The sequence below is a fragment of the Amblyomma americanum genome, chromosome 2, assembly GCF_052857255.1.
Source record: "Amblyomma americanum isolate KBUSLIRL-KWMA chromosome 2, ASM5285725v1, whole genome shotgun sequence".
NCBI classification, from domain to species: Eukaryota; Metazoa; Arthropoda; class Arachnida; order Ixodida; family Ixodidae; genus Amblyomma; species Amblyomma americanum.
The window spans coordinates 27634337-27648098 of record NC_135498.1 but is presented as its reverse complement, the minus strand read 5'-3'; the positions used below and the strand labels follow the sequence as shown (position 1 = coordinate 27648098).

The window sequence follows — 13762 nt, the reverse complement described above, 5'->3', positions numbered from 1 at the left end:
CGTTTGAAACCTTTAATATTGGCCATTTGTGAATATTGTTTTGCTCTCAATACTGGGCAGAAGGGTATCACCTTTTAGGCAGTCTACACCTCCATGTTTTTATATACTTTTGTAAAACTCTACAGAAAACAATCTCTTATACCTTGAGCTTGGCGCATGATATCCTTAGTTGCTTATGCGCCACTAAACTCAACTTAAACATTTGACCAACACCGATAGCTACGTACGAGTTGAATCTGCAGAGCCATTGCCCGCAGTACAATCTCAGAGGCTACGTGTAAGCATTATAAAGGTCGCGACTTGAACGGACAAGGTCGCAGCGCTGAGGTCTCCATCTTGCGCAGACCGATCGCGGCAGCATGCTGTGCGGCGCCGCGGAGTGTGCTAGTTTTGGAGCAATTGCCGAAAAAAAAAAACACGGGTCGTCTTATTCGCACTGAATTACAGTTATTCGAAAAGTATTCGGAATCTTGAAGATATATGCGATTCATTTCGAATAATTGTGAACATTAACTATTTGATTCGTTCGGAGAATAAAATAGCAGGATATTTTATTCGGTATTCGAAAATTTCGAATATTCGCACGCACCCCTACTGCTGACCCTGGAAACCTTCTTCTATACCAGGAAAAAAAATTGGAGGCTTATCAAGGTTAAGCCCCGTGGATGCGAAGCATGTTAAGCAGCTGCCTCAGTGTGGATGGGGCTAAGTAACGGAGACGTGGTTTTAGGTTAATCGTCGTACTTTATTCTTTGCAGCCCGACAAACACACTCTTATGGTCCGTAAATGCATGACTCTTGGTTTGCACGTCAATTATTCTATATTGTCTTTGAGCATTTCTACACAACACCAAGTCTAAACTGTTTCCCCACTGAGTCTTCAACGTCCTTAGCGTTTGGAGGCATCTTGACCGCATACACGCCCGGCGCAAAGACGCTGGCGCGGTTGCGGGCACAGAGACTGACGCGACGGCGGGCGCGCGCCGCTTCATCCCTGGCGTGACGTCACATATCACGTGATGCAGCGATGGTGGCGCCGCCGCCGCGTCGCGCACGACGGCGCGAACCGAAGCGTGGAGGCCTCCGCCGGGCGACGTCCGACGGCGCGATATGAGGCCCCATCTGCAGCCGGTGTGACGTCACCACGTGACGTCACATCATGTGATCTCACTTCAGGCTCAATGGTGGCCACCGCCGGGAGGCGACCGACGGCGCGATATGAGGCCCCATCTGCAGCCGGTGTGACGTCATCACGTGACGTCATGTCACGTGACCTACTTGAAGGTCAATGGTGGCCACCGCCGGGAGGCGACCGACGGCGCGATATGAGGCCCCATCTGCAGCCTGTGTGACGTCATCACGTGACGTCATGTCACGTGATCCCACTTCAGGGTCAATGGTGGCCACCGCCGGGCGTCGCGCGAAGGCCCGAAACCTACGTTAATATGCTTCGCATAAAAGCAACAGATCGTATTAGCAAACTCAAGCTGCCGCGGTGGCTCAGTGGTTATGGCGCTCGGCTGCCGGCCCTTAAAACGCGGGTTCGATCCCGGCCGCGGCGGTCGAATTTCGATGGAGGCTTCCAGAGGCCCGTGTGCTGTGCGATGTCAGTGCACGTTAAAGATCCCCAGGTGGTCGAAATTATTCCGGAGCCCTCCACTACGGCACCTATTCTTCCTTTCTTTCACTCCCTCCTTTATCCCTTCCCTTACGGCGCGGTTCAGGTGTCCAAAGAGATGAGACAGATACTGCGCCATTTCCTTTCCCCCAAAAAACAATTATTATTATTATTAAGCTCGCATCTCTGATAGCTCGATCTTCATACTGGTCGTAGTACTAAGGGTCCAATTCCAGCAAGCCTGCGTTCATGCCAACGCTGCTTCGTTTATCAGATATGGCACGTGGTGACTTAGTCCCGTTTGCTCTGGGTTTGTGAATAGCGGTATACTGGCCAATATCAACGAGCAGGGGCAGAAAGACACCAAGGCTGACAATGCAAAACATGGTCTTTATTTTGAAAAAAAAAAAAAACTCTCGGGCAAGTTTTGACACACTTCAAGGGGAAAAGTCACTCTAGACGCAACGCTGACACAGGTAGAGCAATTAACCGGGATTTTGTAGCCCTTCATTCTCCGTTGGTCAGGCTTGAAGGCATGCTGGTGCCCTTCTCCATCTGGTCGGCGGCCAAGTCCTGACACAGCTCATGTTGTCGCGTGATCCACGGCGGGTATCAGGGACCTGATCACGTCGCATACCTTGAGAGCCATCCCAAAGTTCATGCCCATGGTATTTACCAGGTATTCCTCAGTAAGCAGGCGCAAGGCTTTCCTGTTGGTTACCTGGGCACTGAATTCTTCGACACATCCTGTGCAGCTTGGAATTGACGCGATGTGGGCAATAGCACCCGCAACCGTCCAGCCACGAGGGTTCTCAGCAGCGAGCAACGCTAGATGCTCCAGCAAGTTTTGCACTTGCTCCCGGTTCAGTTCCTCCTGGTTAGCCATGTCCGCCTCTGGATTAGGTTCAGCAGCGTCGATCCTGGCTGCTGGCGGAGTACGGTTCCCCACACCAGAGTCCTTCTGCACAGAGCAAATATGCTGACTGTAGAGAGAGAGCTCCACATTCTTGCAACAGCGGTGGCAGCCATTATGGCAACGCATCGTAGTAGCCAAATTATAGTGCCAGTATATTCGAGGCACTATGGCCAAATATTACAATGCAGTCTAAATGCAGGGCGTACTGAATAGCGTTAATTCTGCAAATAATCTAAGCACTATGACCGAATATTTTCAGCAGACAAAATACAGCGCGTACTCACCCGCGTCGTGCGTCTCCGATCACGCGATCACGTGATTATAACTAGTACCGCGATAGCAGCATTGAAACCCCTTTAAGATCCCATGGTGCTCAAATGGGCAAAAAAATATTTTCCTTAATAATCCTTAAGCGGGAACGGCGCCAGAAAATTTTTAATGGAAAGGCGCGGAGAATTCATTTGTTGTACAGGCATGATACCTGTTGGACTATTTTTGCCGCTGCCCGTCGCGTCCCCTTGAAGAATTGAAAATTGTTTTTTTGGGAAAAGGAAAAGGTGCAGTATCTGTCTCACATGTCGGTGGACACCTGAACCTCACCGTAAGGGTAGAGATAAAGGAGGGAGTGAAAGGAGAAAGAGGTGTCGTAGTGGAGGGCTCCGGAATAATTTCGACCACTTGGAGATCTTTAACGGGCACTGTTCAGGTGTCCAATGATATATGAGACATATACTGCGCCATTCCCTTTCCCCCAAAAGCAATTATTATTATTATTAACTGGCATCGCACAGCACACGGGCACCTTAGCGTTTCGCCTCCATCGAAACGCAGCCGCTGCGGTCGGGTTCGAACCCGGGAACTCCGGATCAGTAGCCGAACGCACAAACCACTGGGTCACCGCGGCGGGTGAGTCCCCTTGGCGCCGTCACTGAAATTCAACGCTTGTTGAACCTCGTTTTGAGCAAGTATCGTAGGTGTTAATTACACAACATCCTCTCCGCGCTTTAACACCCTTTTTCCTGGGACACACTGGTATCGACCGTATCTACCCCCCCCCCCCCCCCCCCCAAATACCGACTCCAGTGTAGGACTCACCGGCTTGGTCCGCGCCGATTGAGCAGTGGCTTCGGACGCGGGGGGATGTGACACGCAGTCAGGCTCCGGAACAACAGATGCAGTGTGCGAGTACTCCACGGGATCCACGCTCTCTAGTTCCTGCTGGCGAGGATCTCTTATGGAGGGACGCGCTTCTGTGCCTTGTCGGGTTGTGTCCCCGTCGATAGCAACGACCGCAGCTTGAGTAGGGAACAGCTGATCTGGAAGAAACAAAGCGGACAAAGCAGAAATCTCTGGTGGCTGCTGGCCATTCTGCGCAGCGTCCTCGACAGTTCGATCAGCGTCCATGGCAGCGTGATGTACCGTTCTGTCGCTACTGGTAAGCGCCGCCCTTGACAGCAACCTCTTCGATCACCGGTAGGATAGCATATAATGTATGAATGGCAAACGCTCGCGATCAGCCCTTAAGGCAGGACGATTTCAACCATTACCAGCATACGTGCCTACTGCGTGACACGCGCAATGTGTGAAGGTTTCGTCCTCCTCTTTGTAGCCACGGCCAGGCGTCCTGTTAGCAACAATGACACCCATATGACAGCTTAGCGCAATAAATCCAATCATGAGCCCTATTATCGTTCTCTCACTAGGTACGCCTAATCCAGGCAATCGAACAAAATCAAACATCACAACTGGGTCAGAAGTAGCCCTTTACCTTCAGTGATTGTCAAGCGATCGGTGCAGGTACTTACCAGCTGCGTCTCTCTCCACGGCACTGGTGGACGAAGCGACGGCGTTGAAGTCAGTTGTAGTTGCCCACTCTTCAACGCGTTGCCGAGTTCGTCTGTAATTAGAATTGCGTGAGCGTTCGCGTACCTGAGCATCAAAAGACAAAAAGAAATAAATATTTTTTGTTCACGCAACGAGTGTTGATTTAGGTGAAAAAATGCGTCTGCTTGCAAAAAGGTAACAAAAAGATAAAGGCGGTATTGGCGACGATACTCTCGAAAGTTGGCTGCTACTGGCTCTGCCCGGAAAATGTACAACAGGGGCGCGATTACGGATCAGTCTCAATCGAAACTGTCTCAAAAAGTGTCTCATTTGCCTCTCTCCTATTGGTCGGCCGTGGGCGGCGGCCATTTTGATTTTTTTCGTCACTGACTGACGTCGTAAATGGCGCAGAAGTGGTGACGTTGGCCATCTAATTATGCGGGCAGATTGAGACAGTTTTTTGAGACTGATCCGTAATCGCGCCCCAGCTGTATCTTACCGGTACTCACCTACGGGGCAGAAACATGGAGGCTAACGGAAAGGGTTTATCTTATATACCTCCTGCATGTTTGTAAATAAACGAGGTGGCGCTGCAGTCGCTAGCGGGCTCGCGGTAGGCAAAAGGACAGGGAGGGGCGTCGCGGAGAGGTGTTAATAATAATAATTGGTTTTTTGGGGGAAAGGAAATGGCGCAGTATCTGTCTCATATATCGTTGGACACGTGAACCGCGCCGTTAGGGAAGGGATAAGGGAGGGAGTGAAAGAAGAAAGGAAGAAGGAGGTGCCGTAGTGGAGGGCTCCGGAATAATTTCGGCCACCTGGGGATCTTTAACGTGCACTGACATCGCACAGCACACGGGCGCCTTAGCGTTTTTCCTCCATAAAAACGCAGCCGCCGCGGTCGGAGAGGTGTTGAGTGGGGGTTTTCAAGGCTTGTAGGCGCGTTTTCAGTTTCTGTGAATCACAGCAGTGATTGATGCTTTCAACTTAGTAATTTATCGAAGCACACGAGCTCGCGTTGGCCACGTGGGGCGTATTCAGAGAAATAGTTCGCCACTGCGGTATTATTTGTATGGTTTGTAGTAAACGGAAAGCGTTTCTGCCGTTGATTTCCACGCTATGCATTGAATAAATTAAGAAGTTTTTGGCACTCTGCTCTAGCCAGAATGATTTTACTTCAGCACAGTAGTGAGAGGAATTGCTGGCGTTGTTTTGGCAGAGCAGACGTGCGCTCACCAAATGCTGACGTACGTACCTGCCGCGCTGTGCGAAAAGTGGGGGCAGCGTCGTGTCCCCTGTCTCCTCTGTCTCGCTAATAAGCGCTGTTTTTAGACGCGGAATGAGGCACCAGCCAGGCCGACTTCTCTCTCCCCTTGTATAACTGGTCGATTTGGTGAAAAGGTTTGATTTCTGGAATTATTTTCTTTCTTAGGCCTGGGATCTTCTGCTTCGTGACGAAAAATTATAGTAAAATATTCAGTAGAAATTTATAAATTACTTTTTTTAATGTGTGCTCGTCGATAATTGTGAAGAAACTTCTTTGATTCCTTTGAGGCCTTCTTTGAGTTCAGGGCCGTATTTCTTTGACCAAAGCGCAAGCGAAGAGGCCAAAAACGAGGAAATAAACGTTAAGGTTCGGTTTCTGACCTTTCACATTTTCTGCGATTGGCATCACTCACAGCCCCGCCACGGTGGCTCAGTGGTTAGGGCGCTCGACTACTGATCCGGAGTTCCCGGGTTCGAACCCGACCGCGGCGGCTGCGTTTTTATGGAGGAAAAACGCTAAGGCGCCCGTGTGCTGTGCGATGTCAGTGCACGTTAAAGATCCCCAGGTGGTCGAAATTATTCCGGAGCCCTCCACTACGGCACCTATTCTTCCTTTCTTCTTTCACTCCCTCCTTTATCCCTTCCCTTACGGCGCGGTTCAGGTGTCCAAAGATATATGAGACAGATACTGCGCCATTTCCTTTCCCCAAAAAACCAATTATTATTATTATCACTCACACCTTCGTAATTTCCTAACGCAAGAAAATAAAAATTGAGGAGTGTAATAAATCCCTCGATTTTTTTCCTACACGTGCAGTACTATATGTTAGTTATTTTAATAATAATAATAATAATTGGTTTTTTGGGGAAAGGAAATGGCGCAGTATCTGTCTCATATATCGTTGGACACCTGAACCGCGCCGTTAGGGAAGGGATAAGGGAGGGAGTGAAAGAAGAAAGGAAGAAGGAGGTGCCGTAGTGGAGGGCTCCGGAATAATTTCGACCACCTGGGGATCTTTAACGTGCACTGACATCGCACAGCACACGGGCGCCTTAACGTTAGTTATTTTGTAAGAAATGTTTTCACGTAGCTGTGCATGCATAAGAACTGATCATCTAAAAAAGAACTAATAGCGTCGTATACAGAACAGGGCTTTGTGAACATGCTGGCACAAAAAAAAATTTTCTCACTTTCTACTCAATTATTTAAGACCTTGAGGTAACTTGACGAGGGTGTTAATCATAATTATCCAAGAACTGCACCAGGTATAGCTAAAAATGAAGCGCATTACTGAAGCTAGCGTAGCAATTTCATATTTGCACCAAATTTAGTTACATATCGCATGCATAAATAAAGAAAAACATTTTTTATTGCCGCGTCTCCTCTCAACCTCGCCATGTGTCTGTTAGTAGCATGCCTGCGGCTGCTTCTTTCCAAGCAAGCTTCGCGATCATGGACTACATCATGCAACATGACACATGCATGATGCAATGAAAAAGCATGTGGCTTTTAGCACACTTAAGGTGCGCTATTCTAAGTACGCCAATGTGACCGCGCAAGAACTTGAACTTACCAGGCTTTTTTCTACTCGAATCAAATAATTACGTCGTTCATATTAAAACACTTTCAAGTAAATATTAAACGCCATGAAACGCGCCATTAAAACATGCTGTGCTATTAACAAAAGAACGCATTCCTTGGGGGCGAGTGAACCTGCCGGCGCCCCGTGCACACCGGCTCAAAGTGATAAGTACGTGTGCAGCTACATACGTGCTTTTTTTTTCCTTGCGCAGTTATAAGCGCACTATGCTGATGTTTTCAGGTGAATGGACGCAGTAAGTTGCATGCAATTAAGTACATTGAATGGCAGTGCCGATCGACTCCCAGACTTCGCGCTTTACTATACCGTGGCCCTATCCTGTTAGCCAGTTTCCTAATGCGGTATTTATCTGCGAGAAACCTATAGAGGATAATTTAATTTTCCTTTTTAAGCTACTACGCGGATCAAACAGTGACGCGGCTGGTTAATGCATGCTGCATCTGCGGTAGGCACGCGCAGACGGATCCTGTTTTGCCTACCAAGCGAAAGTCGCTGTTGACATCAGCGCCACCGCATCTTCGTGACGTCGCGGGGTGAAGGAGGTCTATGTTGAGGACAACGCAGTGAGCTATGGAAAGAAAAATGGTAGGTGTAACATTAAGGGACAGGAAGAGGGCAGAGTGAAAAACTTTATTGAGCTCTAAATTTAGATGTCTTCTCCGGTGACTGTGGACGGGGTCCTGCGGACCCTGCCAATCAGCTGTTGCTGATCTTCAGCTGAACAGCACAGCTTCACACTGCTCCGGCGTTGGTGCGTTCTTCATCGGGGCTGCCGCGGTTTCTTGGCAATCACGTGTGGTGTACGCCTGTATTGGGAATCAATAATAAGAAATGGGCAAGTAATGCGAAGAGAAGATAACCAATGTTTCTATTATAGGCAACAGAGTGAATTCCTAGGGAGGGCAGGCATAGAAGGGGGCAACAGAGAGTCAGGTGGGCGAATGAAATTAAAGAGTTTGTGGCACAGGGTATGGTTAATTGGAGGTATATCGGGAGATGCTTTTGCCGTGCAGTGGTCGTATATATTGTCGGGCTGATGATGGCGATGACTTCTGCGACCGCACGGCAGTTCTCACAAAGACCGAATATTATACGCCCACCTGGATAACAGCCGCTCTATATAAGCGGCTGCTATACATTGTCATATATACCAAGCACCGCATATACAGGCTGTTTCAGCGAAGGTAGGCAGAATTAAAAAAAGCGATGATGATGGCGATGGAAAACAATAAAAATTAAAGCAATAAACAAAAAAAAGAATTCGGCTTTGGCGTTGTCTTTGCTATGAGAGAAAATGCAGGTGGCCCACCTACCACCTAGGTCATGTCACCTTGTGACGTCATCACAAACTGCACACCATGGCAGCTGGCAGCCTGTTTCCCGGATTAGGAGCAAACTGCCCACCATGGCTGGTGGAAGATGATGGGTCGCGAGAGGTTGCTCGGGGAGAGCAACTATAGATCTCACAAGCCCCCACCAGTGGTTGTGCTTGGAGCATCCACCTTTCTAGGCAGTGGCGCATCGCTTAACCGGTGCACCACTGTGCCAGGAGTGGCATCAGGGTTCCCACTGTCTGTGAATGCGAAGTCGAGAATGACCGTGCCTGCGAAGTGGTAGGCAAGGAGGACCCCAGGCCGCTGAAGGAACCCATTAACGCTGTAGCGTCATACCCTTAAAAGTGTCCCCTCAAGTTTGTTTGTTTGTTTCAGTGCTTGCATTCGCGCATGCGTGGCTAACAGCATAGAAATGCGTTGTCTTCGGTCGAATAAAACAGTTATATATGTAGCGGTTGTGGTCGTCACCTGCTCTGTCATTTGTTTGAGTTCACCTCTTTCTATAGATGTTCGAGTATGCGTTTATCTAAACAACCCGCGCTGCAAATTGTTCAGCACTCGCGTGAATCCTGAGAGAGAGAGCTCTCGCGTTGCATTAAATAATATAAAGAAGGAAGGACAACAAGTATTTTCAGGTTAGGCGACATATTCAGAACGCTTCGCGCAACCTGAACCTGCACAGTGCTAAAACATTGTGATGTGCTTATGCACCAAAGGTTGCAGTTATAGCCGAGCGATGTGCATGCTCAAAGTGAAAGCCATTCACACTGCGTCACGGAAACGTGACGTGGACTCACAGGAGAACAATTTTGTTGTCTTTGGCGTTTTTTCTTCCGTTTTCTTGTTTTTACCGTTGAATACCCGTTTGCGTCGATCATGGAGTCGAATTTCTGAGGCATACTGTGCGGGAAGGTGCAGTTTTTGGCAGCCACTTGGGCGAATAAGCTGACTCAGAGATGCATATCCCCGTCGAACGTGACTTCACTGTCGTAAATGTAATGTGTCCGGCCGAGCTTCGTGCCGTGACTTGGGAAGGGTATTGAAAGTTTTGCTTGGATATAGAAGCCTTATCAAGCTTTAGTCACTGCATCATTTGTCGCCTTCGTTTATTAGCAAAATAGAATCTAATGAGTGGAAGTTAGCGTAGATTCATAAGAAGCTTAGCGTAAGTGAAAAGCGTGAAAAGTCGTATGTCTGACCTTTTTATCATCAAGGCATTGGAATATCTGGCTTTATTTGGGCGTGGTCAACATTTTTGTTTCATGTCAATCCATATATTTCTCTCTGCGCGACATGAAGACCAGGTCGTAGCATTTTCTGGGCTTAAGGTGTACTTGGTCATTTCAAGTAAAAAGACGTCATAGTGATAAGAAAAACCGTTTAATTACTGTTTACTGAATTTATTTGGAAAAATGGCCCGAACAAAAGAAGAAAGAAAAATGTGTCGAGTCGGGTTTGCAAAAAAAGTGGCCATGGACGATATTATTCACCCAGAAAGGCTGTGATTCGAATTTAAAAGTAAACGCTAACCATCGATCTTATAGTCGACAAGCAACTATGCTTAAGTACAGACGACGAGGAGAACAACTTTATTTTAACAATTGTTTTTTAGCAGCGAAGCTGTAGGGGCTCCAGGCTGTTTCCCACTTAGGCTTGAAGTCGCATGAAAAGAAATCAAACAAGCCAGCCCACCAATTTCGGACAAACATTTTGAAAATTGCGAAATTGTACGCTACTTTTACGGTAATATTGAAGGTAATGGTCCATTCTTCTAGCATGTAGCAAAATCTTCTTTTAAAGAGTTTCCATCGGTCACATCGAACAATTAAGACCTGTGCTGCTTGGGCTCATTGTCGTTGGACTCAGTAATCAATACATTCGGGCCCACTTCAGTTCGTCCACAGTGTCCCTTTAACCTTTCACCTCGGCCCTTGGGCTGGCTAGGCCAGAACGTCATCCCTCCCACTCTCTCTACCCCTTCCCCTCATTGCGTAGGTGAAGGCAACACTGAGGAACCTGCAGCGCGACTCTGACACAGCACACGACGTTCCCTGCACTTGATAATAATAATAATAATAATAATAATAATAATAATAATAATAATAATAATAATAATAATAATAATAATAATAATAATAATAATAATAATAATAATAATAATATATTTTATTCACTTCCATTCACAAGTACATGCTCCAGCCCATGCTCCAGATTACGTTCAAGTTTGGTCCGTCTAGCCACACACACTGGAAGACTAAAGGCACAGCTTTGTTGAGAGAGAGAGAGAGAGAGAGAGAGAGAGAGAGAGAGAGAGAGAGAGAGAGAGAGAGAGAGAGAGAGAGAGAGAGAGAGAGAGAGAGAGAGAGAGAGAGAGAGAGAGACAAAACGTTTATGCACTGCTTCTAGGGTCTTGGAAGACGTCCTGCTTGCTTGCTTGTTCTAAAACTGCATTCTGCAAATACGTCTGTCCTCTCCCCGTCGACGAAAACTGCAGCCGACCACAGGCAGCGGTTTGTTATTCAGCGCGGCAGAAACGACCAGAGAAGAGGTATTCGTGTTGCTTTTAGTATAGTATATGCCACTTAGAAGTGGGTGCGCTAAATGTACGAAAATTATGGCGGCTCCTCGGCGAGCATGTAGTCGTATCCCTTGCTCACATTTGCCGTACAACGTGCAATCAAATGCGCAGGAAAACAGGAGCGGGAATCCAACGCGTCGTGATCACTGCGGCTGGATATTATATCGGGAACACCCCCAAGGTTACGCCAAAAGTATCGTCAGCACGTGGTAAAAGCACGCCTTTTGTCAGGATCGCACCAGATGAGCACGAGGAAAGGCAGCCGGGAAAAAAACCGAAGGCATGCCACGAACAACTGCAGCGGATAAAGACACTAAATCGCGGCTTCGGCTTTTGCTTTACACTGTGTTTTGAAAGCACACGGCAAAATGTGTGCGCCTTCGTACACACATGCGATGGGGATGTGTGTGCAGTCGTATAGTCGGATGCAACGTGTGTCTGCAGTGAAGCTCTGCTCGCATTCATTACCGCCGCACATTATACCCCTCGAAAATGGAATACCCCGCCGTTAAACATTCCCTCGTTGACTAAACAAAAAGCTGACAAGACTAAATTATATGCCCATGAATTTTTATATTTTGACCTATTTGACTTGTTTCACAGAGCGAAACATTAAACTGTTGATTTCGTGTACTGATGCGTTTAGTATGGGGAATAAACTCTTTCCGTGCCGAACAATCGCGTGGGCGGGTTTCGATGGAGGCGAAACGTCAGAAACGTGTGCTGTGCGATGTCAGCGCATGCTAATGAACCCCAGGCGGTCTAAATTAATCCGGCGCTCTCCACTATGACGTCACTGATAGCCCATGTGTCGCTTCAGTGTGTTAAGCCACAATTTTTGCATTCACTTAGTCCAGGTAGTAGCCGCTGGCCCGAACTACCAGAGTGAAATAACTAGGAGAATTATATTCCCATGTCATGCGAGAAGTTCTGCATCGGACAAACCGGACGTTGTGTCAGTGACCGGTTAGGGCAGCACGCTCGAAAATGAGAAAGTCTACACTATAAGCTCTATAAGCATTTTAAGGGAGTAAAAAAAGGAGTGAGTGGTCCTCTAGCGGACTCCCTATTTGAGGGCGATGTATGCTGTCCGAGTTCCGGTGTAGTTTCGGGATAGAGTAAACACATTGAGGTTGGGACGAATGACATATGGTATTGACATATGGTACTGGACACGCCGTTCTTACGCGTTGATCGTCCCAACCTGGTATAAGTCTGATGATTTCCAGGCACTTTGGTTTTTCAGTTATTTTCGGCGGTTATAGCATGTTACTTAGCATCACTCAGATGTTATAACAAAACTGCTTCAGTGCACAAACATTTAGCTGTGTTTTGAATGCCCTGTCATGCACTGCTGCCTTTGATTTCAGCTAGTTTAATGACATCATGAATGCCAGACACTGTAAATGTGGGAACTCGTGCTCTCGACTGGGAGCAAGAAGGGCGCAGACTCTTTGTCAGGCATCCATTTGCCTTTTGGTCTGCGCCCTAGGCAACTGCACCACACGTTGCCTGAACAAACTCTTTGACTTTGACTTTTGACCTAGAATTCCTTGGTGTGTTACTTCTGAGAGTGCTGCCTTCAGTGCCAGGACCTCGCTGCGTTTTTTTTCTCTCCCAGGCAGCAGTTGCTCAAGGGGTTTTCCTTTTCAAGTTCTGCATGGTGTCTGTGATGAATTGTTTCCAACTGCACCGCCAGTTAATCGAAATTTCTGTTTACACCTGCACAACCCACTTAAGCCACCTGCATGCTCCCGGGAATCAGGATTCTCTCAAGGCCGGCGACAGAGGCTGCAGTTTTGAACAGCTGTTTGTACATCTTATTTGTTGCAGCCCTTCACGTCGCAGCTACCATCTTCCTCCCTTATTATTGAACGACCTGTTCTCTGGAGCAGAAAACTCCACACACCTTCCCTGTTAGCTTCATCCTGTGTAGCTTCGTGTCGCTATAGTCCGCAGAGAGTAGCGTCGCAGTCGCCAGGTCATCAGGAGTCAGTGCAGACGTGGTGCTTGTCTCAGCCTAGCAGGAATGTGGCACCAGCTCATTCGGAATGAGTGCATCTATGCACGGCTCATCTGAATACGACGAATACGAAGTGAATAAGCAGCTCGGAGTAGTGTAAGAACACATTACGTACCACCATGGGAGCAGTTGCGGGGATGTCGTCAACGGAGGCTTAGCCAGCTAGTGAGCTATTGAGGAAGCGTTCCGTTCCTTAGATTTGCTGCATGGTTGAGAGTTGATGTCTGTTTACACGCACGGTTTGCTGTGGGGTTGAAAGGACGCGCTTTTGTTGTTGGCAAACATGTATTATCTGTCCTGTGGTGGGTGGTGGTGGTGGGTGTAGAGTCGGAATCCCACTCTGGGGCCCTGAATTAAGCGCGTCCACCGGGCGACAAGGTGGTCGAAATTATTCCGGAGCCCTCCACTACGGCACCTCTTTCTTCCTTTCCTTCTTTCACTCCCTCCTTTATCCCTTCCCTTACGGCGCGGTTCTGGTGTCCGCCGAGGTATGTGAGACAGATACTGCGCCATTTACTTTCCCCAAGAACCAATTATTATTATTATTCACCGGGCGGCAAGACCTGGCGAATTTGTGCCCCAAGTGTCGACACTACAGGCCC

The 13762-nt window shown here is 47.9% G+C and overlaps 1 protein-coding gene across 1 annotated transcript; it reads right to left on the bottom strand.

Moving 5' to 3' along the window:
* Positions 1-2037: 2037 nt before the first annotated feature.
* LOC144119590 (uncharacterized) lies at positions 2038-13281 on the bottom strand. Its single transcript, XM_077652166.1, has 5 exons — positions 13276-13281; positions 13047-13157; positions 4340-4463; positions 3630-3850; positions 2038-2579 (listed from the first exon to the last, which is right to left on the bottom strand). Exons 1-5 carry the CDS (start codon positions 13279-13281, stop codon positions 2202-2204), a joined length of 840 nt encoding a protein of 279 aa, XP_077508292.1. The 3' UTR covers positions 2038-2201.
* Between the last annotated feature and the right edge of the window lie 481 nt (positions 13282-13762).

Bases quoted from the DNA above. Each gene is read 5' to 3' on its own strand.
- LOC144119590 (XM_077652166.1), bottom strand. The intron at 3,851-4,339 runs GTAAGTACCTGC...TGTTTCTTCCAG, and splicing joins CGTGGAGAGAGACGCAGCTG to ATCAGCTGTTCCCTACTCAA. The intron at 2,580-3,629 runs GTGAGTCCTACA...TGCTCTGTGCAG, and splicing joins AATCGGCGCGGACCAAGCCG to AAGGACTCTGGTGTGGGGAA.